The following is a 24480-nucleotide window of genomic DNA, read 5'->3' as shown; positions in this document are numbered from 1 at the left end:
TTTTTATCTCCTTTGCCTCCTCCCTCTGAGGGTTTGGGATACTTGTCTGTTAAAAATTAAGATGTTTGGGCTTTCCCCGTCTTAAAGTCACCCCTTTCTTAGTGCCCATGAAACCTCTTTGCCCTTTGAAATCTCCCCTCTGTGGCCATAAGGAAGCCCCCACTCCCACTGTTGACCTTCTGTCCTGGAACTCCCCCAGCACACCCCCTACGTGCTGCAGGGGGTCTTAGCTGCTTCTCTCTCCTTCTAGGCTTTCTGCTGGGGCGTCCGTGCGCTCTCCGCTCTCCCCACTCGGGGCGCTGAACGCTTAACAGGGCCCCTGCGCCACGCCTCACCTCGCAGCAGCCTTGGAAGAGGCATGCCTGGTATTACTCCTTAAAGGCAACATAATTGCTAAGCGGAAAAGGCTGGGTGCAGAGGGCATCTGTGGTGGGTTATCATTTAGGTGATACCCTGAATGGCTGGTTCACGGACTTGAGCACATCAGTAGCACCTAGAGGGCAGGTGGAAACACTGGTTTCTGGCCCCCACTCCCCTATTATCTGATTCATAATTTGCATTTCTAACAAGTTCTCAGGTGAGCCGGAAGCTGTTGGTCCAGGGACCCACCTTGAGAACCACGGACCTAAATGCCTATGTGAGTCTTACACTCCTGGGTTCTTGTGTCTGTATCAAGAAACTGCTCACAGAGGCTGCCTCTGGGGAGGGCAGCTGGGGCACTGGAATCAGCGTGGGATGAGATCTTATTTCCTCTTCTGCCTTGAGATAGGCAATAATTTCAAATGTTTCAAAATGCAAATGGTGCAGAAGGACCTAGAATAAAGAGTGAAAAGTGTTCCTCCCACCCTATCCCCACCCAGCTACTTCCCCCCCAGAAGCAACCAGTTTCTTGTACGCCCTCCCAAATGCTTTATACTTGATTAAGAGAATACACATATCTCCCTCCATTTTACACAAGTGGTAGATTGAACACACACCGTTCTGCTCCTTTTGGTCAGCTCTTCCATGCAGCACCTACAGTATCCTCCTTTTCACAGCTGCAGCGTCTGTCACGTAGATGCCCCACTATCCCCTGCCAGTGGTCACTTAAGCTGCTTCCAGTCTTGTGCTGCAGTGAATCTCCTTGCGTATATGTCACTTCTTCCTGTGCAAGATCGGTGGGATAACTTCCTAGGGATGGAATTGCCAGGGAGATACCTCTTACTCTGTACCCTTTAACATTGCTTGAACATTTTACCATGGCATGAATTACTTGACCAAGTGAGAGCAAAGAAGGCAAGTGGGAGGTGTAGAGTGGTGACTAAGACCTTGGGCTCTGGAGTTAGACCGCCTGGCTTTGAATTCTGCCCCCACCACTTCCTAGCTACGTGATGCCAGGCAAGTTACTTGCTTTCTCTGTTCCTCAGTTTCCTCATCTATAAAGTGGGGATAATAAAGGCAATGATTCCACAGAGTTGTTGGGTGGGTAACAAGAACTTGACGAATGTCAGCTGTCTGTCTCCCCAGTTGATAGCAGAGGAAACAGAAGTCCAGAGAGGGAAAGCGACGTGCTCAAAGTCACACAGCAGATTTGTGGCAGGGTCAAGGCCAGCTGACCTCTGGTCTGGGGTTTTTCCATCACAGCACATGAACTACTCCTCAGGGAATGGATTTGGTTGCTGCTGCTTGAATTTTTCCACCCAAGATCCCAAACGTCCGGGAAGTATGAAGAAAAGGTCCAAGGATATGGTCCCAAGTATAAAATCATTTGAAATCTCACATTTTAGCTTAGAAATGCATGCCGACTTTATATTCACTCTGTATCCACAGAGGAGGATGAACTGTGGCAGTAACAAAGCTCAGCCCTCACTCACATGGGCCTTCAAGACCCTGAAAAGATCGTCAAATGTTCTTGTGAAAGTTGCAAAAGTAAGATTTTTGACCACAGTTGGTTAAGACTGTTGTATTTTTCCACCCAGTCTTTCTGTTGATCACCTTACCCCTCACATTGGGTGGCGCTGGAATGACCACGAGCATTTTGTATTTGTAATGCTGCGTTATTTTTCTTGAAGAAAGCTTCCCAAGTTGCATAAGTTTCAGCCTCAGCAAACTGGATTCACCAGTTTGGTAAAATGTCTGTTTTAATGTTAAAATATTAAAAGAATGGTTGTTTTTCCCAAAAGAATCTGAGTAAAATTGATCCCGCAGGAAGCCAGGCCCTCAGAATCCTGGTGCCGGGCAAGAGCGCTGAGAGCCGGCCAGGACTGTCCGCCACGGGTTCACACACTGCACCCCCCTCCCCTCCAGGTGGTTCTTCAAGGGCATCAGCCGGAAGGATGCAGAGCGCCAACTCCTGGCCCCTGGCAACGTGCTGGGCTCCTTCATGATGCGGGACAGCGAGACCACCAAAGGTGATGCGGGCCCTCCCAGCCCTGTGTCCCTGCCCACCTCCCCGACCCCACGGGGAATGCCCTGGGGGGTGGGGGCCTGAACAGCTCACTCAGCCCACTGCGGCTTCCAAGCTCCCTCCTGCCCTTTGCTCAAGCCTAGTTTGGGCCTTCTCAGCCCCCAGAGCTGCCGGCTTAGGCCAATGGAAGTAGGAGGCAGTGAGCACCCCTGAAAACAACATCCTGCTTGTATTCTTGTAAATATCCATCAAAATATATCTTGTCCCTAAACCTGACTCTTCCCTCTCTCCATACGAAAATGGGTGGGATTATGCTGCGGGAGGGGCCCCCAAAGGAGGGCCTTCTCTGGGACCCTGCTTAAAATAGCTCCTCTGAGGTATTTGGAAGTTTTGATGTTGGTGGCCTGCTTCCTGAAATTTCTGTGCCGTGAGGGTGGCTTTGTGCCGGGTCATTGCACAGGAGGCAAGAGCAGTGCCCCCAAACAGTGCGTAACTCAAACTGGCATCAACTGAGGCCAGTTTTCCCAAAGGAATGAACGTGTAGGAGTCTCGTGATTTCGGATTTCACACACAGAGTGGACCTTTACTACGGTGTTTAGACTCAAGACTGCTTGGTTCAAAGAAATCACCAAATTGCGTAAAGCGTGACCTCACAGTACCCTGGGCAAACAGTTTTGGGGCCATCGATCGAAGGCATTTGTGTGACCTTCTACTCACTCCCTAGGTATCTGAACTGGGGAAGCCTGAATGTGGCTAGAACACCACTTCAAAATCAGTGTTTTGGGTCAGTGAATATTTAGGCTTTATTTCCTCCCACCCAGCAAGCCCCTTTTCAGCCCCCAGAGGAAAAGAAACGGACAAAAAGGTAAAGCCGTACACAGCCTTCGGCTTCTCTTCTCCCGCTGGGCCATCCTGCACACAGGGGCAGAGCTATGGGGCAGGAAGGTGAGCCTGGGCCCCTGTCACAGCCCTCAGAGGTGGGGCCATAGGCGGGTTCGCCGAGTTAATAAAACTTGCAGCACAAGTGCCCCAAATCCTATCCTGCCGCTTCTTGGTTTCTGCTCCTCCCCACCCAGCATCAGCCAAACCAGCCTCACCTTGACTGGGCAGAGTGGCTACGAGTGGGGTCCCAGAGCCTGCTGCCTGGGTTTGACCCCCAGTTCTGCTACTGACAAGCTGTGTGACTGTGGGTGAGTTACTTCACCTCCCTGGACCTCAGTCTCCTCATCTATAAAATTGTGGTGATATAAAACCTCTACCTTGTGGGGTTATTCATTCACTATAATGAATAATATAATTTATCATAATACATATAACTATAATTCATTATAATGAATATTATTCCTATTCATTCATTTGTTCTTTCATTCATTTTTTATTCACACAAGGTTCTTAGTGGCTAGCATGTATGATCAACTGTTATTCATGCAACAGTTTAAACCTCCCCCAAAACCTATGACATGGCGCTACTGTGGTGGAGAAAACTGAGAGACAGAGAGGCTAATAACTTGCCCAAGGACACTCAGCTCACAAATGGCAGAACCGTGGCCACGGACTGAAAGATGTGTGTGTTTCTGGTCTATGTGATGCCATGTGTATTAGGTTCCTATTGCTGTTGTAACAAATTACCACAAGCTTAGTGGCTTAAAGCAAGATAAATTTATGATGTTACAGTCCTGGGGGTCAGAAGTCTGAAATCAGTCTCACTGGGCTCAAGTTAAAGTGTCCACAGGACTGGTCCCTTCTGGAGGCTTCACAAAAGAATCTGCTTCTTTGCCTTTTTCAGCTTCTAGAGGTCACCAGCATTCCTTGGCTCAATAGCCCCTTTCTCACATCTCTCCAACCTCCTCTTTCCATCTTCCTATATCCTACTTTGACCTTCTTACTTCCTCTTATAAGGACCCTTGTGATTACACTGGACCTACCTGGATAATCCAGGATGATTTCCCTATTTCCAGATCCTTAACTGAATCACATCTGCAAAACCCCTTTTACCATGTAAGGTAATATATGCACAGGTGTCGGGGATTAGGACACGGACATCTTGGGGGCTGTTACTCAGCCTGCCACAGCATTTAATGTTTACACTTACATTTCAATGTTTATACTGTAATAATTGAACTGGATATTTTTGTGTTCGTTTTATCTTTTTGCTTGTTTGTTTCTAAATAGCGTTTCTACCAAACTGGTGTGGTATCTTGGCTTTTGTGATCGATAGATAGATAGATAGATAGATGATAGGAAGAAAAAGAGATAATAATGAAGATGATGACAGCCAACATTTAATGAGTGTTTACATCCTGAGTACAAGCATTACTTCTTTTACCCATCAGGCAATGTGATGGGGTGAGGAGGTATGACCAATCCCATTTTACAGATGAGGAAACTGAGGCACAGAGAAGTGACATGGTCCCTTGTCCAAGGTCTCACAGCTGGACATGGAGCAGCTTGACAAGCACCCAGGAAGCCTGACTCCACAGCCCACCCCTACCCTGTACTCCACTGAGCAGGTGCCAGGAAGGTGCCAGTAGTGGCCTTACAGAGTGTCAGGTTGCTGACACAAGGTGGCAGGCCTCTGAGAGTCCACTCCTGAGGGGTTTCTCTCCGGCCCATGCAGGGAGCTACTCTTTGTCCGTGCGAGACCACGACGCCCAGCACGGGGACACAGTGAAACATTATAAGATCCGGACCCTGGACAATGGGGGCTTCTACATCTCCCCCCGGAGCACCTTCAGCAGCCTGCAGGAGCTGGTGGCCCACTACAAGAGTGAGTCCTGGGAGTTCCCTGGCGATCCAGTGGTTAAGACTCCACGCTTTTAATGCAGGGGGTGCAGGTTTGACCCCTGATCAGGAAACTAAGATCCCACATGCCGTGGGACACAGCCAAACAAACAAAAAAAAAGAGTAAGTCCTACTGGGGCTGCCTTCCAACCGGGGGCCCAGGTGGGTGGGCCTGTCTCCCAGGAATCCTAGTCAAGTGTGCACTGCAGCCTCTGAGGCCTGCTGAGGTTTCCTCCCCAGACAAATAGTTGCTTTGGATTCTCCTGAAGGCTTTTTGAGCAGGAGGGCAGAGATGGCGTCTCATCATGCTCTGTTCTCTTGGGGATGTCCCTGATAGGGGCGACCCTTTGGAACATGGGCCAGATACAGTGGACCAGGTGGGGCAGCCCCCGAGGGGAAGCCTGTGGCTGGCCTGGAGCTGGCTGCCCTCAACTGATCAGGGGCTCTGTTCCAGAGGGGAGCGACGGACTCTGCCAGAAGCTAACAGTGCCCTGCATGTCCTCCAAACCCCAGAAGCCTTGGGAGAAAGATGCCTGGGAGATCCCCCGGGAGTCCCTCAAGCTGGAGAAGAAACTTGGAGCTGGGCAGTTTGGGGAAGTCTGGATGGGTAAGGACCCGGGGCCAGAGTGGGGAGGGGAAGGAAGGAAGAGGGAGGTCCTTGCTTTCAGGAACAGCCTGAGGCAAAGCGGGAATGCCACCCAGGGCAGAGGGGAGATTTGAATAATAACCATAAAGGAGCAATTCTTCAGTTCCTCTCTGATAGCAAACCAAATTGTCCTGCCATGCAAACACTGATTTGCCTTTGAGGCCCGGCCTGTTGGGGTCAAACACTTTCTTCTGGGAAGCAGGAATCCTAGATGAGGAATCTGCTCCCTCATCTGGAGCTGGGACAGTCTACTAGTTGGGTGTTGAGATAACCAGAACATCTCTTAGGATGATGAAAATTAAGAATGGGAAAGAATATAGGACTTCCCTGGTGGTCCAGTGGTTAAAACTCTGTGCTTCCAATGCAGGGGGTGTGGGTTTCGATCCCTGGCTGGGGAACTAAGATCCCACACGCCATGCAGCGTGGCAAAAAAAAAGGGAAAGTATAACTTGGAGATTTCCAGGTGAGTTCAGTGTTGGCAGCTGATGAACAAGCTGTTCTGAGCACCTGCCGTGTGCCCAGCGCCATGCGAGGGCATTGTGGGGCACCAAAAAGTCATATTCTACCCCTGCTGTCCTGCCTCTAATAACCTAGGAATAGCAAAGCTTGCTTTGCAGAACGGTGGGTTAGACATGATGCCTGGCCCAGTGCCTGGCGCCTCCCATTGTGTTTATACTCCACCACGTTCCAAATGGCAGTGAAGGCAACTTACAGACATGCAAACAATTCAGCCAGAAGAAAATAAGTTTAAAATCCACGTATTTTAACTATATTTATTGAGAGCCTACTATGTACCAGGCACTGAATAAGAGAATGTGGCAGAGAAAGTATGGAGAGGAAGGTAAAGCAGATTGGGATGATGAGGTTGGAAAACAAAAAATATTATATGAGGCCTTAGACTCTTACTCCAGGAAGACCTCAACTCTGGATTAGAGCTTCCTGGAAGCCAAGGCAAACATGGAAACACAAGCAACAACGAGATTTACAAGATCAACAAGGTGAAGCAGGGAAGGGGTAGGGTGAGGTGAGGGAACAGCATGTGCGAAGTCCCTGTGGTGGGAAGGGGAGTTGGCTGCTTGGGGGACTGAATGATACGCAGGCTGATTGGCGCACAAAAGGTAAGGGGGGTGTTGGTGGATGATGAGGCAAGGTGGGCAAGGCCAGATCATGCAGGGCCTTATGGACCATGATGAAACTGGCATTTATTTTGAGAGCAGTGTTAAGATTAAATAAACCATTTTAAGCAAAGATAGTATGTGTATGAATGTCTGACAAAACAAAGGTAGGTATGTGAGTGAGTGACATAATATGAGTGATGTTTTAAGTTTATTTTTTAATCCCTGAAAGAGCCTTTGCAGATGAGAAACCACAGTTCAGAGAGGTTAAGTGACTTGCCCAAGGGCACACAGCTAGGAAGTGGTAAACCGGCCCTCCAACCCACATCTGTCGGAGACCAAAGCCCATGTCTCCCCTTCTCTCTCTAAGGGCTGAGATGGGCAGGGAAGGCGTCCTGGAGGAGGCAGGTCTGCACCCGGGTCTTCCAGAACTGTGGGGAAAGAGCAGTGGGTCCTGACCACCTTTCCTTCTCCCTGTTCCACTCCAGCCACCTACAACAAGCACACCAAGGTGGCCGTGAAGACGATGAAGCCCGGGAGCATGTCTGTGGAGGCGTTCCTGGCAGAAGCCAACCTGATGAAAACTCTGCAGCACGACAAGCTGGTGAAGCTGCATGCCGTGGTCACGGAGGAGCCCATCTACATCATCACAGAGTTCATGGCCAAAGGTGCCACATGCTGGGAGCTGGGGATGCAGGCTGTGGCTCCTCCTGGTCAATTGCAGAGTCAAAGGTGACTCTGTCAAGGTTCTTGCCTTCAAGATTTCCCCAGTCTGGCCAGGAGCTCTTCTGACACGAGCTCACTGACCATCTTCGTATCCACCCACCCCACCCTCCTGTTTGAGGGGGTGAAATCATGTTAGGGGGATGCCAGGAGAAGGGGAGCACATGGGCCCCTGGGAGAGCGGGTGGGGCCAGAATCCCTCTGGGTGATAGGAGAAGAGGCTTCTAGGGGTTCACTGTTGGCTTTGAATTCTGCCCCCACCACTTCCTAGCTACGTGATGCCAGGCAAGTTACTTGCTTTCTCTGTTCCTCAGTTTCCTCATCTATAAAGTGGGGATAATAAAGGCAATGATTCCACAGAGTTGTTGGGTGGGTAACAAGAACTTGACGAATGTCAGCTGTCTGTCTCCCCAGTTGATAGCAGAGGAAACAGAAGTCCAGAGAGGGAAAGCGACGTGCTCAAAGTCACACAGCAGATTTGTGGCAGGGTCAAGGCCAGCTGACCTCTGGTCTGGGGTTTTTCCATCACAGCACATGAACTACTCCTCAGGGAATGGATTTGGTTGCTGCTGCTTGAATTTTTCCACCCAAGATCCCAAACGTCCGGGAAGTATGAAGAAAAGGTCCAAGGATATGGTCCCAAGTATAAAATCATTTGAAATCTCACATTTTAGCTTAGAAATGCATGCCGACTTTATATTCACTCTGTATCCACAGAGGAGGATGAACTGTGGCAGTAACAAAGCTCAGCCCTCACTCACATGGGCCTTCAAGACCCTGAAAAGATCGTCAAATGTTCTTGTGAAAGTTGCAAAAGTAAGATTTTTGACCACAGTTGGTTAAGACTGTTGTATTTTTCCACCCAGTCTTTCTGTTGATCACCTTACCCCTCACATTGGGTGGCGCTGGAATGACCACGAGCATTTTGTATTTGTAATGCTGCGTTATTTTTCTTGAAGAAAGCTTCCCAAGTTGCATAAGTTTCAGCCTCAGCAAACTGGATTCACCAGTTTGGTAAAATGTCTGTTTTAATGTTAAAATATTAAAAGAATGGTTGTTTTTCCCAAAAGAATCTGAGTAAAATTGATCCCGCAGGAAGCCAGGCCCTCAGAATCCTGGTGCCGGGCAAGAGCGCTGAGAGCCGGCCAGGACTGTCCGCCACGGGTTCACACACTGCACCCCCCTCCCCTCCAGGTGGTTCTTCAAGGGCATCAGCCGGAAGGATGCAGAGCGCCAACTCCTGGCCCCTGGCAACGTGCTGGGCTCCTTCATGATGCGGGACAGCGAGACCACCAAAGGTGATGCGGGCCCTCCCAGCCCTGTGTCCCTGCCCACCTCCCCGACCCCACGGGGAATGCCCTGGGGGGTGGGGGCCTGAACAGCTCACTCAGCCCACTGCGGCTTCCAAGCTCCCTCCTGCCCTTTGCTCAAGCCTAGTTTGGGCCTTCTCAGCCCCCAGAGCTGCCGGCTTAGGCCAATGGAAGTAGGAGGCAGTGAGCACCCCTGAAAACAACATCCTGCTTGTATTCTTGTAAATATCCATCAAAATATATCTTGTCCCTAAACCTGACTCTTCCCTCTCTCCATACGAAAATGGGTGGGATTATGCTGCGGGAGGGGCCCCCAAAGGAGGGCCTTCTCTGGGACCCTGCTTAAAATAGCTCCTCTGAGGTATTTGGAAGTTTTGATGTTGGTGGCCTGCTTCCTGAAATTTCTGTGCCGTGAGGGTGGCTTTGTGCCGGGTCATTGCACAGGAGGCAAGAGCAGTGCCCCCAAACAGTGCGTAACTCAAACTGGCATCAACTGAGGCCAGTTTTCCCAAAGGAATGAACGTGTAGGAGTCTCGTGATTTCGGATTTCACACACAGAGTGGACCTTTACTACGGTGTTTAGACTCAAGACTGCTTGGTTCAAAGAAATCACCAAATTGCGTAAAGCGTGACCTCACAGTACCCTGGGCAAACAGTTTTGGGGCCATCGATCGAAGGCATTTGTGTGACCTTCTACTCACTCCCTAGGTATCTGAACTGGGGAAGCCTGAATGTGGCTAGAACACCACTTCAAAATCAGTGTTTTGGGTCAGTGAATATTTAGGCTTTATTTCCTCCCACCCAGCAAGCCCCTTTTCAGCCCCCAGAGGAAAAGAAACGGACAAAAAGGTAAAGCCGTACACAGCCTTCGGCTTCTCTTCTCCCGCTGGGCCATCCTGCACACAGGGGCAGAGCTATGGGGCAGGAAGGTGAGCCTGGGCCCCTGTCACAGCCCTCAGAGGTGGGGCCATAGGCGGGTTCGCCGAGTTAATAAAACTTGCAGCACAAGTGCCCCAAATCCTATCCTGCCGCTTCTTGGTTTCTGCTCCTCCCCACCCAGCATCAGCCAAACCAGCCTCACCTTGACTGGGCAGAGTGGCTACGAGTGGGGTCCCAGAGCCTGCTGCCTGGGTTTGACCCCCAGTTCTGCTACTGACAAGCTGTGTGACTGTGGGTGAGTTACTTCACCTCCCTGGACCTCAGTCTCCTCATCTATAAAATTGTGGTGATATAAAACCTCTACCTTGTGGGGTTATTCATTCACTATAATGAATAATATAATTTATCATAATACATATAACTATAATTCATTATAATGAATATTATTCCTATTCATTCATTTGTTCTTTCATTCATTTTTTATTCACACAAGGTTCTTAGTGGCTAGCATGTATGATCAACTGTTATTCATGCAACAGTTTAAACCTCCCCCAAAACCTATGACATGGCGCTACTGTGGTGGAGAAAACTGAGAGACAGAGAGGCTAATAACTTGCCCAAGGACACTCAGCTCACAAATGGCAGAACCGTGGCCACGGACTGAAAGATGTGTGTGTTTCTGGTCTATGTGATGCCATGTGTATTAGGTTCCTATTGCTGTTGTAACAAATTACCACAAGCTTAGTGGCTTAAAGCAAGATAAATTTATGATGTTACAGTCCTGGGGGTCAGAAGTCTGAAATCAGTCTCACTGGGCTCAAGTTAAAGTGTCCACAGGACTGGTCCCTTCTGGAGGCTTCACAAAAGAATCTGCTTCTTTGCCTTTTTCAGCTTCTAGAGGTCACCAGCATTCCTTGGCTCAATAGCCCCTTTCTCACATCTCTCCAACCTCCTCTTTCCATCTTCCTATATCCTACTTTGACCTTCTTACTTCCTCTTATAAGGACCCTTGTGATTACACTGGACCTACCTGGATAATCCAGGATGATTTCCCTATTTCCAGATCCTTAACTGAATCACATCTGCAAAACCCCTTTTACCATGTAAGGTAATATATGCACAGGTGTCGGGGATTAGGACACGGACATCTTGGGGGCTGTTACTCAGCCTGCCACAGCATTTAATGTTTACACTTACATTTCAATGTTTATACTGTAATAATTGAACTGGATATTTTTGTGTTCGTTTTATCTTTTTGCTTGTTTGTTTCTAAATAGCGTTTCTACCAAACTGGTGTGGTATCTTGGCTTTTGTGATCGATAGATAGATAGATAGATAGATGATAGGAAGAAAAAGAGATAATAATGAAGATGATGACAGCCAACATTTAATGAGTGTTTACATCCTGAGTACAAGCATTACTTCTTTTACCCATCAGGCAATGTGATGGGGTGAGGAGGTATGACCAATCCCATTTTACAGATGAGGAAACTGAGGCACAGAGAAGTGACATGGTCCCTTGTCCAAGGTCTCACAGCTGGACATGGAGCAGCTTGACAAGCACCCAGGAAGCCTGAGTCCACAGCCCACCCCTACCCTGTACTCCACTGAGCAGGTGCCAGGAAGGTGCCAGTAGTGGCCTTACAGAGTGTCAGGTTGCTGACACAAGGTGGCAGGCCTCTGAGAGTCCACTCCTGAGGGGTTTCTCTCCGGCCCATGCAGGGAGCTACTCTTTGTCCGTGCGAGACCACGACGCCCAGCACGGGGACACAGTGAAACATTATAAGATCCGGACCCTGGACAATGGGGGCTTCTACATCTCCCCCCGGAGCACCTTCAGCAGCCTGCAGGAGCTGGTGGCCCACTACAAGAGTGAGTCCTGGGAGTTCCCTGGCGATCCAGTGGTTAAGACTCCACGCTTTTAATGCAGGGGGTGCAGGTTTGACCCCTGATCAGGAAACTAAGATCCCACATGCCGTGGGACACAGCCAAACAAACAAAAAAAAAGAGTAAGTCCTACTGGGGCTGCCTTCCAACCGGGGGCCCAGGTGGGTGGGCCTGTCTCCCAGGAATCCTAGTCAAGTGTGCACTGCAGCCTCTGAGGCCTGCTGAGGTTTCCTCCCCAGACAAATAGTTGCTTTGGATTCTCCTGAAGGCTTTTTGAGCAGGAGGGCAGAGATGGCGTCTCATCATGCTCTGTTCTCTTGGGGATGTCCCTGATAGGGGCGACCCTTTGGAACATGGGCCAGATACAGTGGACCAGGTGGGGCAGCCCCCGAGGGGAAGCCTGTGGCTGGCCTGGAGCTGGCTGCCCTCAACTGATCAGGGGCTCTGTTCCAGAGGGGAGCGACGGACTCTGCCAGAAGCTAACAGTGCCCTGCATGTCCTCCAAACCCCAGAAGCCTTGGGAGAAAGATGCCTGGGAGATCCCCCGGGAGTCCCTCAAGCTGGAGAAGAAACTTGGAGCTGGGCAGTTTGGGGAAGTCTGGATGGGTAAGGACCCGGGGCCAGAGTGGGGAGGGGAAGGAAGGAAGAGGGAGGTCCTTGCTTTCAGGAACAGCCTGAGGCAAAGCGGGAATGCCACCCAGGGCAGAGGGGAGATTTGAATAATAACCATAAAGGAGCAATTCTTCAGTTCCTCTCTGATAGCAAACCAAATTGTCCTGCCATGCAAACACTGATTTGCCTTTGAGGCCCGGCCTGTTGGGGTCAAACACTTTCTTCTGGGAAGCAGGAATCCTAGATGAGGAATCTGCTCCCTCATCTGGAGCTGGGACAGTCTACTAGTTGGGTGTTGAGATAACCAGAACATCTCTTAGGATGATGAAAATTAAGAATGGGAAAGAATATAGGACTTCCCTGGTGGTCCAGTGGTTAAAACTCTGTGCTTCCAATGCAGGGGGTGTGGGTTTCGATCCCTGGCTGGGGAACTAAGATCCCACACGCCATGCAGCGTGGCAAAAAAAAAGGGAAAGTATAACTTGGAGATTTCCAGGTGAGTTCAGTGTTGGCAGCTGATGAACAAGCTGTTCTGAGCACCTGCCGTGTGCCCAGCGCCATGCGAGGGCATTGTGGGGCACCAAAAAGTCATATTCTACCCCTGCTGTCCTGCCTCTAATAACCTAGGAATAGCAAAGCTTGCTTTGCAGAACGGTGGGTTAGACATGATGCCTGGCCCAGTGCCTGGCGCCTCCCATTGTGTTTATACTCCACCACGTTCCAAATGGCAGTGAAGGCAACTTACAGACATGCAAACAATTCAGCCAGAAGAAAATAAGTTTAAAATCCACGTATTTTAACTATATTTATTGAGAGCCTACTATGTACCAGGCACTGAATAAGAGAATGTGGCAGAGAAAGTATGGAGAGGAAGGTAAAGCAGATTGGGATGATGAGGTTGGAAAACAAAAAATATTATATGAGGCCTTAGACTCTTACTCCAGGAAGACCTCAACTCTGGATTAGAGCTTCCTGGAAGCCAAGGCAAACATGGAAACACAAGCAACAACGAGATTTACAAGATCAACAAGGTGAAGCAGGGAAGGGGTAGGGTGAGGTGAGGGAACAGCATGTGCGAAGTCCCTGTGGTGGGAAGGGGAGTTGGCTGCTTGGGGGACTGAATGATACGCAGGCTGATTGGCGCACAAAAGGTAAGGGGGGGTGTTGGTGGATGATGAGGCAAGGTGGGCAAGGCCAGATCATGCAGGGCCTTATGGACCATGATGAAACTGGCATTTATTTTGAGAGCAGTGTTAAGATTAAATAAACCATTTTAAGCAAAGATAGTATGTGTATGAATGTCTGACAAAACAAAGGTAGGTATGTGAGTGAGTGACATAATATGAGTGATGTTTTAAGTTTATTTTTTAATCCCTGAAAGAGCCTTTGCAGATGAGAAACCACAGTTCAGAGAGGTTAAGTGACTTGCCCAAGGGCACACAGCTAGGAAGTGGTAAACCGGCCCTCCAACCCACATCTGTCGGAGACCAAAGCCCATGTCTCCCCTTCTCTCTCTAAGGGCTGAGATGGGCAGGGAAGGCGTCCTGGAGGAGGCAGGTCTGCACCCGGGTCTTCCAGAACTGTGGGGAAAGAGCAGTGGGTCCTGACCACCTTTCCTTCTCCCTGTTCCACTCCAGCCACCTACAACAAGCACACCAAGGTGGCCGTGAAGACGATGAAGCCCGGGAGCATGTCTGTGGAGGCGTTCCTGGCAGAAGCCAACCTGATGAAAACTCTGCAGCACGACAAGCTGGTGAAGCTGCATGCCGTGGTCACGGAGGAGCCCATCTACATCATCACAGAGTTCATGGCCAAAGGTGCCACATGCTGGGAGCTGGGGATGCAGGCTGTGGCTCCTCCTGGTCAATTGCAGAGTCAAAGGTGACTCTGTCAAGGTTCTTGCCTTCAAGATTTCCCCAGTCTGGCCAGGAGCTCTTCTGACACGAGCTCACTGACCATCTTCGTATCCACCCACCCCACCCTCCTGTTTGAGGGGGTGAAATCATGTTAGGGGGATGCCAGGAGAAGGGGAGCACATGGGCCCCTGGGAGAGCGGGTGGGGCCAGAATCCCTCTGGGTGATAGGAGAAGAGGCTTCTAGGGGTTCACTGTGAGCCCTAGAGCCGGGGGTGACTCCCTAAACCACCCCCCCAACCCCCACCATCAGCCACCTTCCCTAGCTGGACCAATGCTCCAGAAAAGAGAGTCAAAGCATTAAGACCTTTGTCAACCTTAAGAGTTGACAAAGCGTCCGTTCCAGGCTGCCCCCACCCTGCCTACACACAATCCAGGACGTCTCAGGGATTTTTTTTTTTAGGCCACCATTTCCCAATTATTTTCAATCCCTGCCCATTTCTCTATATACAGAAACATCTCACATGACCTCCATTTAGAGTGATTCAAAATCTCAAAGCTTTTATCATTTTCTAAACACACAATTATGCCAGCCTTATAAAACCATGCCCCCAATCATCCAGGCTCAGAAAGCTGTCTCAGTCAAGGAACCAGTCTGGCAATCACAAAGTCATTTTCCAAACGCCCAAATTCTGTTTCTCAAACACTAGGAGCGGTAAATACTTGTATTTAAATCCATTACTATGAACGATCTTAACCACACACTAAAGTCCTGAGAGTAGTAAATGTTGCTTCACCCTCCCCGACACAGGCAGCCTGCTGGACTTCCTGAAAAGTGAAGAAGGCAGCAAGCAGCCATTGCCAAAACTCATCGACTTCTCAGCCCAGGTGAGAGTCTAACGGGAAGTCAGGGGAGGGGGACAGGAAGTCAATTATCTCTTCAACAAATGTTTATTGATCACATACTATAGTAATAACAATAATAATAGCTAACATTTATTGAGTGCTCAGGATTAAAGTATGCTTTTTATATGTGCCTTCTATGTACTAACGCATGGAGTCCTCACATCAACCTTCTAGGGTGAGATTTTTGTTATCTATTCCTTTGTAATCAACCACTCCAAAGCTTAGTAGCTTGAAACAACAACGTATTATTTCCCATGATTCTGTGGGGTTGACTGGGCTTGGCTGGGTGCCTTTTCTGCTCCACGTGGTGAAACTGAGGTTCCTCTTGGGGATGCGTTCTGCTGAGAGCTTGCCTGGGGCTAGAATGTCCGAGATAGTGGCTCATCCTCCAAGTCTCTCTCCAGTGGCCCCACGTCACTCATTAGGCCAACCAGAGCTCCTTTACATCCTGGCGGCGAGGTTCCAAGAGGGAATATTCTAAGGGACCAAGCCGTAAATGAGCAAGCTCCGCTTGCATCATGCTTACTAATGTCCCCTTGGCCAAAGCAAGTCACTTGCCCAGCCCTCGGTCAGTGTGGGAGGGACTACACAAGAGCATGAGTCCCAGGAGGCATGGTTCACTGGAAGCCACTGATGTAATAGTCCGGCCACAGATAGGTAATTGTCACTCCATTTTACAGAACAGGAAATTGAGGCATAGAGATGAAGTGAAGTACAGATGAGGAAACTAAGGCCCAGTGAGGTGAAGTAGCTTGCCTTAATTACTATGTTACTTTTAGGGGATACAGCAGTGAACAAAATGGAAAGTATTGCTGTCCTCCCAGGGTTTACACTTACTAAACAACTGAATCTCTTAGAGAGCCAGGACCCAAGTGGTCCTGGCTCAGTGCCTAAAGAGTGCAGTATCCAGCAAAATTAATAATGTCCATAAATCACAGAAACACTTCTTAAAACCCCATTTTCTTTCTCATCTTCTCTTCACTTTCTACAGCTCTTCTCACCCCCAGCCTGAGTGCTTTTTACTTCTAGCCTCTCATTCTCTCCTATCTGTGGGAAAACAGGGGAGGAAAAGTCTGCTATGGGAGTACACAGCTGGAGCACTTAGCCCAGTCCAGGAGCAATCTGAGAAGGCTTCTCAGAGGAAGCGGTCTCTAGGCTGAGCCCTGAAGGATGAGTAGAAGTTAGGCAGGTGAAGAGGAGAGGGAGGGGTATTCTAGGCAGAAGAAGCAGCCTGTGCCAAAGCGCAAAGGGCAAAACAAGAGCTCAGCCTGGTCAGTTGGAGCCTGGGCCTGGCAAAAATGAAGGGGGTGTGGCTTGCAGCCTGGAAGGTGTTAAGGGAGAGGGGCACCTGGGCCTAGGGCTGGGCCTTCTGGAGATGCCTAAGGCAGAGCTCATATGAGTATGCAAATCCTCGGGGGGGGGGGTGGACAGAGGTATAATAAAAGACTTTACCTTTCAGAGCCTGGAATGCCAGAGGCCTATGGAAATCAAGACCTGGCATTTTCCCTTCAGTGGGTGCTGCCCCGGGGAAACAATAGTCTGGCCTGTTACTAAATTATAACCATCAAACTGGCAGAAACCTTGCTGGGTGGAGGTTCACGGACTGGGGCAAGAACCACTCTCCTCATGGCACAGACAGGAAAACAGAAACCACAGGAGGGAAAGAGGTTCCAGGCCCTTGTGCATCAAGGAGCAGAGGTACACTCAGAGCCCAGGGACAGGAAGGAGTCAACCTGGTGGCCTGATTTTCACTCCCAGTCTAGAGAGGCAGGTGGACGCAGTCAGTGGAGGCTGCCCAGCCCTGTCACCAACTGGCTGTGGAGCCTCGGATCCACTCTGGGTCTTGGTCCCTCTATTTGTCAAATGAGGGAATTGGACCATCTCTGTGGTTTTCAAGTTTGAAAGCTTTTTCTTTTTTTTTTTTTTAAGCCATAACTCAGTTTGTCAAATGAATCTTATAGAGCAGCTGAATACTTTAAAATAGATCAAAACAGAGCTGCTCTGATTGAAGCAGGTGGGCTTTATTTTGTCCCTCCAACCCCAAGATGACCTTGAGGTATCAATTGGATTCAGTCTGAAGAGCCCTGAGCTGGGATATACCTACAGGCCCTTCCAGCTGGTTCTGTGATTCCCTGATACTCTGAGAAGCAAACCCAGTAATAATGCCTGACACCATGGCAGCCTACTTGGTGGGCATGAAATCTCACCACTTCATCAACCCCCAATTTGTAGACCAACCCTGAACCCAGTCAACCTATCCACTATTTGTTCAGTTGACAAACCCTTGAGAAGAACCACTATATACACATGGGCTTAGGAATCACGTAGAGTTTTGCTATTGACCCCAGCTCTGCCTGTGTAGCTTTGAGCAAATTGCTTAACCTTTCTGAGGGCCACTTTCCTCAACAGGGACCATTATAGCCACTGTTGAAGTGAATAATTACATGCCAGACTCTGTTCTAAGCCCTGATGCAGACTTAGAGTATTAATCCTCACATGACCCCTTGGAAGAAGGTTCTATTGTCCCCATTTCACAGAGAAGAAAAGTGAGGCACAGAGGGTTAAAGTAGTTTGCTTGGAGCTCACGGAGATGTGGGGCTCAAATTGAGCTGGTCCAACCCCAGAGTCACCTAGGCGTTCTCATCTGCTGTCTCCTGAGTGGGGTTAGTCCCACCTGCCCCACTGAGCTCATGTGCTCATGTGCAAATCCATAACATGAGAGTCTGTCCCTGGGTACTGAAAAATAGTAACGACCAGCATTAGTGCCTGCTCTGTGCCAAACATTCAGGTAGAGTAATGGACACAGACCCTGAGCAGGGCCGTCAGATTTCCAGTCCTGGCCTCCACTTGGGCCAGTTAATTATTTCTCTGGGATTCAGTTTTCTCACCTGTGAAATAGTGCTGATATCAATAGTACCTCCCCCAAAGCAGAGAGTAAATGCTATTTAAGTTTGTTAAGTATTATCTTATGATTAATGAATAAGCTACAACGTCCGCCGTTAACGTTACAGCTGTTGTTAACTGTTTGGTCGAGGAACTCCTTATAAATTTTCTACACACCCAGGTCAAGACTCTGCCTTACCACAAACAAAATCAGAAAGTCTCACGTCTTTGTTGGAAAGCCTGGAGCCTCAGACCTCAGTTCCAATGTCCACAGGTGCTCCCTGCTGGCCACTTTCCACAAGTGCACCATCCACTTGCCTCAGACTTTGAACAGGCTTGTGTCTCGGTTCGGTCCGGCCAGAAGTCCCACCTCCCCAAATAATCTCACCATTGCACCCAGCTGCAGTTCTCCAGAGCACTGGAGTTCTGGGTAACTAGAGGCAGCTTGGGGTATGGGCAGTGGAAATCCACAGACAGCTTTGAGTCAGAATCTCCCTGGTGGTGTGATCTAGAAAATATGTCCCTCCTCTGTACAACAGAAATGGTGATAACGCCTGCCTCAAGGACATTGAAGGCCAGTTTATGAACTATAAATGCTATTTTCTGAGTTTCTGAGGGTGAGTCATAAGCCTGTTTCTGAGGGTTAATGCACAAACCCTTGTAAGTGGAAAACGTCTCTAAGGAACAATCCCACATCTTTCTGTCAGGCTTCCAAGGTCCCATTGTGAATAAGAATCCTCCACACAAGGTTGGGATTGACATATATACATTAATATGTATAACATGGATAACTAATAAGAACCTGCTATATAAAAAAATAAATAAAATAAAATTCAAAAAAAATTCAAATAAAAACAAAGAAAAGCATCCTCCACACAGTCCATTATGCATTCAGCAGCCGTGATGACATTAAAATATATATCAGACCATGTCACTCTCCTGCTCTAAGACTTCTCTCTTCCCTTTATGCTTAGAATACAACCCAACTGCCTCTCCTAACCTACAAGGTTCTTCCCAATCAGCAGCCTCCCTAACAACCTCAACTCCCCCAACTTTCCCTCTGGCAACTTCGGCTCAGCCACCTGTTCTATGAATACCCAAGCTCACTCCTACTTCCGGACCTTTGCACATGATGATGCTCTTATCTGACACACTTTTATCATCACTCAGCTCTTTCCTAAAATGTCACCTCATCAAAGCAGCCTTCCCTGACCATCCAATCCAAAACAGCCCTCTACACTTCGTGTCCTATTACCTGCTTTATCCTTTCTTTGTGGTACTTATTACCACCTGCAGGGATTTTGCCTGGCTCCCCACCTGTTCAAGCAATATGTCTGGCACCCGTGAGACACTCGGTAGATCTCTGTTGAATGAACAAAGGAATGTTCCCTACCCAGGCTTGGTGGTGAAGGAGGCATAAGAGATACAGCAGAATGTTATGTGAGCCTAGGTTGTTCCCAGAAGTGGGGCTGGGGGTGAAAGCCCGTCGAAGTATCCTGGTTTGTGTGTGTGTGTGTAGGTCCTTGGAGAAATAACACTTTTTCCTCAAAGTGTTCTTGGGAAGTCTTGGAACTCTAGAGAAGCCCCAAACTGGCCCAGGCCCTGAGGATCCCCCCAGCCTGGCTGGGTAGACAGAGAAATGCCAACCTGAGCCCAGGACCCTGCCACAAAAAAGGGGGGAGCTGGCGCACATATTTTCCAGCTTTCTCACACTTGGACATTTCTCTTCTGCTTTTGGATGAGACCCACCTTGGGCTGGGCCAGATCTGAGGGTAAGGGTGTCTCTGTTTTGGGTGGAGATTGCCGAAGGCATGGCCTTCATCGAGCAGAGGAATTACATCCACCGAGACCTCCGAGCCGCCAACATCTTGGTGTCTGCGTCCCTGGTGTGCAAGATTGCTGACTTCGGCCTGGCGCGGATCATAGAGGACAATGAGTACACAGCTCGGGAAGGTAGGGGATGCTGCCGAGGGCCCCGTGGAGCCCACTCGGGTGGGTCGTGACTGTTGAGAGTTAAGACCCGTGAAAGTGATTGGTAAAAATGCAAAGGTCTGTCCCAGCATCAGCTGCGAGTTATCAAGCTGGACGGACCCCTTCTGGACATAGTGTCTTGGTCTGCAGAGTCCCCGCCGGTGACTGTGATCAGTTGTAGGCTGGGTTAGTCAAGTCGTGTTGAAATTAAGGGTAAGAGCAACGTTACGTGTAGTCGACAAAAACTGGGAAGAATCTAAATGTCCACAAATAGTAGAATGATATTTAAATTGTGGTATATTCACAGAATATAATATTGTGTAACGACGAGAACTTACGAACCAGTGACACATGCAAAAAAAATGGACGACTCTCACGGCATAATATCGAAATAAAAGAAATCAGACAAAAAAGTAGATGCTGGATAGCTCCGTTTATATAAAATTCAGAAACAGGCAAACACATATGTGAAGGTTGACAGGAGCATTATTCTTAAAAGCCCCAAAGTGGAAGCAACCCAAATGTCCATCAGCTGACACACAAAATGGGATATAGACATACAATGGAATATCATTTGGCCATAAAAAAAGGGATGAAGTACTAATATACCCTAAACATGGATAAACTTTGAAAACATCGTGTTAAGTGAAAGAAGCCAGACACGAAGACCATATATTATATGATTCCATTTATATGAAATGCCCAGAACAAGCAAATCTACAGACAGAAAGTAGATTAACTCCAGCCTAGGGCTGGAGTAGGGACCTGGCAAGAAATGGGTAGTGACTGCTATGGTTTTGGGGGGTATGACGAAAATATTTTAAAACTCACAACTTTGTGAGTATACTAAGAACCATTGTACCGTATACTTTAGGTGGGTGAATTATATGGTCTGCGAATGTATCTCAAACAAAAAAAAAACAGGCAAAACTCATTTATGATGCTAGAGATCAGAATAATAGCTACCTGGATTGGGGGGGTATTGACAGAGAGGGGGCCAGAGGGAACGCTTCTGAGAAAGTGTTCTATATCTTGATCTGAGTGGTGAATACAAAGGGATATACATATATAAAACGCATCAAGTTGTGTATGAAAGATTTGTCCATTTTTTTTTTTTTTTTTTTTGGGTGGTATGCGGGCCTTCCTCTGTTGTGGCCTCTCCCGTTGCGGAGCACAGGCTCCGGACGCGCAGGCTCAGCGGCCGTGGCTCACGGGCCCAGCCGCTCCGCGGCACGTGGGATCCTCCCATAACGGGGCGCGAACCCGGTTCCCCTGCATCGGCAGGCGGACGCGCAACCACTGCGCCACCAGGGAGGCCCAAGATTTGTCCATTTTATTTCATGTTTATTATGACACACACACAAAAAATCTAAACTTAGGGCAACCACTAAAAGAATAGAGTGTATAATTTCTAAATCAAGAGCGGATAAGCAGGAATAAAAAAAACTCTCTCAATCCCAAGGAAGGAAGGGATGGGGGCAAAAAAGGATTCAGAACTTGACTATGTACTGAATCATAAAGCAGGTCTCAACAAACTCCAGAGAACATGTATCCTTTACACCACATTCCCCAACCACAGTGGAATTATGATAGAAATCACTCACCAAAGGTTAACTAAACCCACCCCAGACCGGAGGCAAGGAGGGGAGACACCGAGTGATGGGGGAAACCTCAGAGGCCAAGAGCCCAAATCTTCCCTTTCCCCATTGCAGGGGGTTAGGGGGCGGAGGCATCAGATGTGACCTGGTCTCAAAGTCCCTTGAAGTTCTGCTGTCCCCAAAGATCCTGTGACCTCTAGGACTCCACTCTTCAGGAGTCGTAGTTCACCAGGACATCAGCTGAATCAATGAGGTGGCCCCAGAGAGTGAGTTCCCAGACACACCCCAGGCGCCTCGGCCCACTCCTCCCCACTTTAGCCATCTGTCCTCAGGATGGATGTTCCTTGCTTCCATGGAGGCCAGATTGAGGGAAGTCACAGTTCTGCAGGGGGCAGATGTTGGCAGCCGTACCGCTGTCCTGTTCCCTTGCACTAGCAGAGACCCAGCCGTGACTGCTCCCCAGACTCAGCCTGACTCTGCTCTGTCCAAACCACAGGGGCCAAGTTCCCCATCAAGTGGACAGCTCCTGAAGCCATCAACTTTGGTTCCTTCACCATCAAGTCAGACGTCTGGTCCTTTGGTATCCTGCTGACGGAGATCGTCACCTACGGCCGGATCCCTTACCCAGGTAGGAGAGGGAACATCAGCTTGGGGCTGCTTCCAGGGCCCAGCCTGGCTCTTTTCTCTTGTCAATGCGGCCATTCGGAGCGAGTTTTTGTTTGTTTGATATTTTGTTTATTTATTGTTATCAATTTTTTTTTTTTTGGCTGCGTCGGGTCTTCTTTGAGGCACGCGGGATCATTCGTTGCAGCGTGCGGGCTCTTCGTTGTGGTGCGCGGGCTTCTCTCTAATTGTGGCTTGCGGGTTTTCCCTCTCTAGGTGTGGCACGCGGGCTCCAGAGTGCGTGGGCTCTGTAGTTTGCGGCACGGGGGGCTCTCTAGTTGAGGCACACGAGCTCAGTAGTTGTGGCACACAGGCTTAGTTGCCCCACCGCATGTGGGATCTTAGTTCCCTGACCAGGTATCAAACCCACGTCCCCTGAATTGTAAGGTGGATTCTTTACCACTGGACCACCAGGCAAGTCCCGATTTTTATCAATATTTTTATTGAAGTATAGTTGATTTACAATGTGTTAATTTCTGCTGTACAGCAAAGTGATTCCGTTATACACATTCTTTTTTTTTAATATTCTTTTCCATTATGTTTTATCATAGGATATTGAATATAGTTCCCTGTGCTGTACAGTAGGACCTTGTTGTTTATCCATCCTATATATGAGCGTCCATCTGCTAACCCCAACGTCCCACTCCGTCCCTCCCCCAACCCCTTCCCCCTTGGCAACCACCAGTCTGTTCTCTATGTCAGACTGAGTTCTTGGCCCTCACCCCCAACTTCCCCTCGCCTGCCCCATCTCAGTTAAAGCTCCGGAGTCTGTGCTCCGCAACGGGAGAGGCCGCGACAGTGAGAGGCCCGTGTACCGCAAAAAAAAAAAAAAAAAAAATTGAGGGCACACCAATAAAAACCAGGCAATGGGTTATGGAATGCTGTATCCATTAGGATGCATTAGGCTGCAAGTAACAAATCATCAGACTAAGAGTGGTGGAAACAATAGGTAAGTTATTATTCCCCAGAGCAAGGAGTCTGGCACTGGTGACTGGTCGGTTCAGCTGCTCAAAGGCTCTCAGGACTCTGGGTTGGTTCCGCTGTGACTGTCTTCCCCATGTGGTCAGATGGCTGCTGCAGCTCCAAAGATCACTTTGTGTCAGTATCCAAAGGAAGGAGGAAGGGTGTGTCCTCCAAAGCCTCTTTTCTCATAAGGGAGAAAAACCTTGCCTGAAAGTTTCCTGGGAGTCTCCCCGTCAGCTCCATTGGCCAAAACTGGGCACCAGGACCCTGCCCTTGCTGCGGGGGTGGCTGGGGAAGGGATACCTGGCTTTCACAGTGGGAGGAGCTCAGCTCCCGTGGGGAGATGGGGAGTGATGGTTGTTGGGGAGGCAACAGTGTCTGCCACCCCAACCCCAATCCCTCCCTTTTCAATTCCATGGCTCCTTCTCAGGGATGTCAAACCCCGAGGTGATCCGGGCACTGGAGCGGGGGTACCGGATGCCTCGACCAGAGCACTGCCCCGAGGAGCTCTACAACATCATGACTCGCTGCTGGAAGAACCGCCCTGAGGAACGGCCCACCTTCGAATACATCCAGAGTGTGCTGGATGACTTCTACACGGCCACTGAGAGCCAGTACCAACAGCAGCCATGACGGGGGGCGGCCAGGCAGGGCCAGGCACTGAGGCCATGCCTGCACGGTGGCTCCAGCGCCATCTGCCCAGCACCCGCTCACCTTTCCCACTCCCAGACACCCACCCTCTCTCCAGCCACAATTCCTCCATCTGTCAAGTGGGTGGGTCGGACCGGACAATCTCTTTTTGACTCTAGCAACCCACAATCTGCCAATCTCAGGACACCCCCGGTTGATACTTCTATTGCCTGGGACAGCTGGATTCCAGTTACAGGTGCGGTTTGGATGGAGAACTTTAAAAATAATGAAGTAAATATTTAAATAAAAGATCTGAAGCTAAAGGTTTTACTAACAGGTTGACTTGTCTTGTCCTGCCAATTTCTGAATATTTGCCTTTTGCTGGATGTCAAGTCAAAGGGGGAAGGACTGGCAAAAAGAAGTGGGGTTCAGTGCTCACAGTTTTCTAACTGCCCCCAAATACTTGCTGGCTGTATTCGTTTCCTATGGCCTCTGTAACAAATTAGCACAAACTTGATGGCTTAAAACAAAACAAATTTATTGTCTTACAGTTCCCTAGGGTCAGAGTCTGAGATGGGTTGGCAGGGCTCTGGGGGACAATTGTGTACTTGCCTTTTCCAGCTTCTAGAAGCTGTCCACGTTCCTGGTTCCCTTCTGTTCATCACTCCAAATTC

At 49.1% G+C, this 24480-nt stretch overlaps 1 protein-coding gene across 2 annotated transcripts in view; it reads left to right on the top strand.

The window, feature by feature from the left end:
• The window catches only part of HCK (HCK proto-oncogene, Src family tyrosine kinase), a 29847-nt gene extending 5732 nt beyond the window's left edge, over positions 1-24115 (top strand). For both annotated transcript variants that reach the window (XM_055090054.1, XM_028498870.1), the window contains exons 5-12: positions 2287-2390; positions 5004-5153; positions 5622-5774; positions 7417-7596; positions 15004-15080; positions 19781-19934; positions 22047-22178; positions 23607-24115. In XM_055090054.1, the coding sequence (XP_054946029.1) occupies positions 2287-2390; positions 5004-5153; positions 5622-5774; positions 7417-7596; positions 15004-15080; positions 19781-19934; positions 22047-22178; positions 23607-23809 (1153 nt within the window). In that variant the 3' untranslated portion in view covers positions 23810-24115. The remainder of the gene's footprint in view (positions 1-2286; positions 2391-5003; positions 5154-5621; positions 5775-7416; positions 7597-15003; positions 15081-19780; positions 19935-22046; positions 22179-23606) is intronic.
• The last annotated feature ends 365 nt before the right edge of the window (positions 24116-24480 follow it).

The sequence above is a fragment of the Physeter macrocephalus genome, chromosome 14 (genome assembly GCF_002837175.3).
Source record: "Physeter macrocephalus isolate SW-GA chromosome 14, ASM283717v5, whole genome shotgun sequence".
NCBI classification, from domain to species: Eukaryota; Metazoa; Chordata; class Mammalia; order Artiodactyla; family Physeteridae; genus Physeter; species Physeter macrocephalus.
This window is presented reverse-complemented; position numbering and strand designations above follow the sequence as displayed.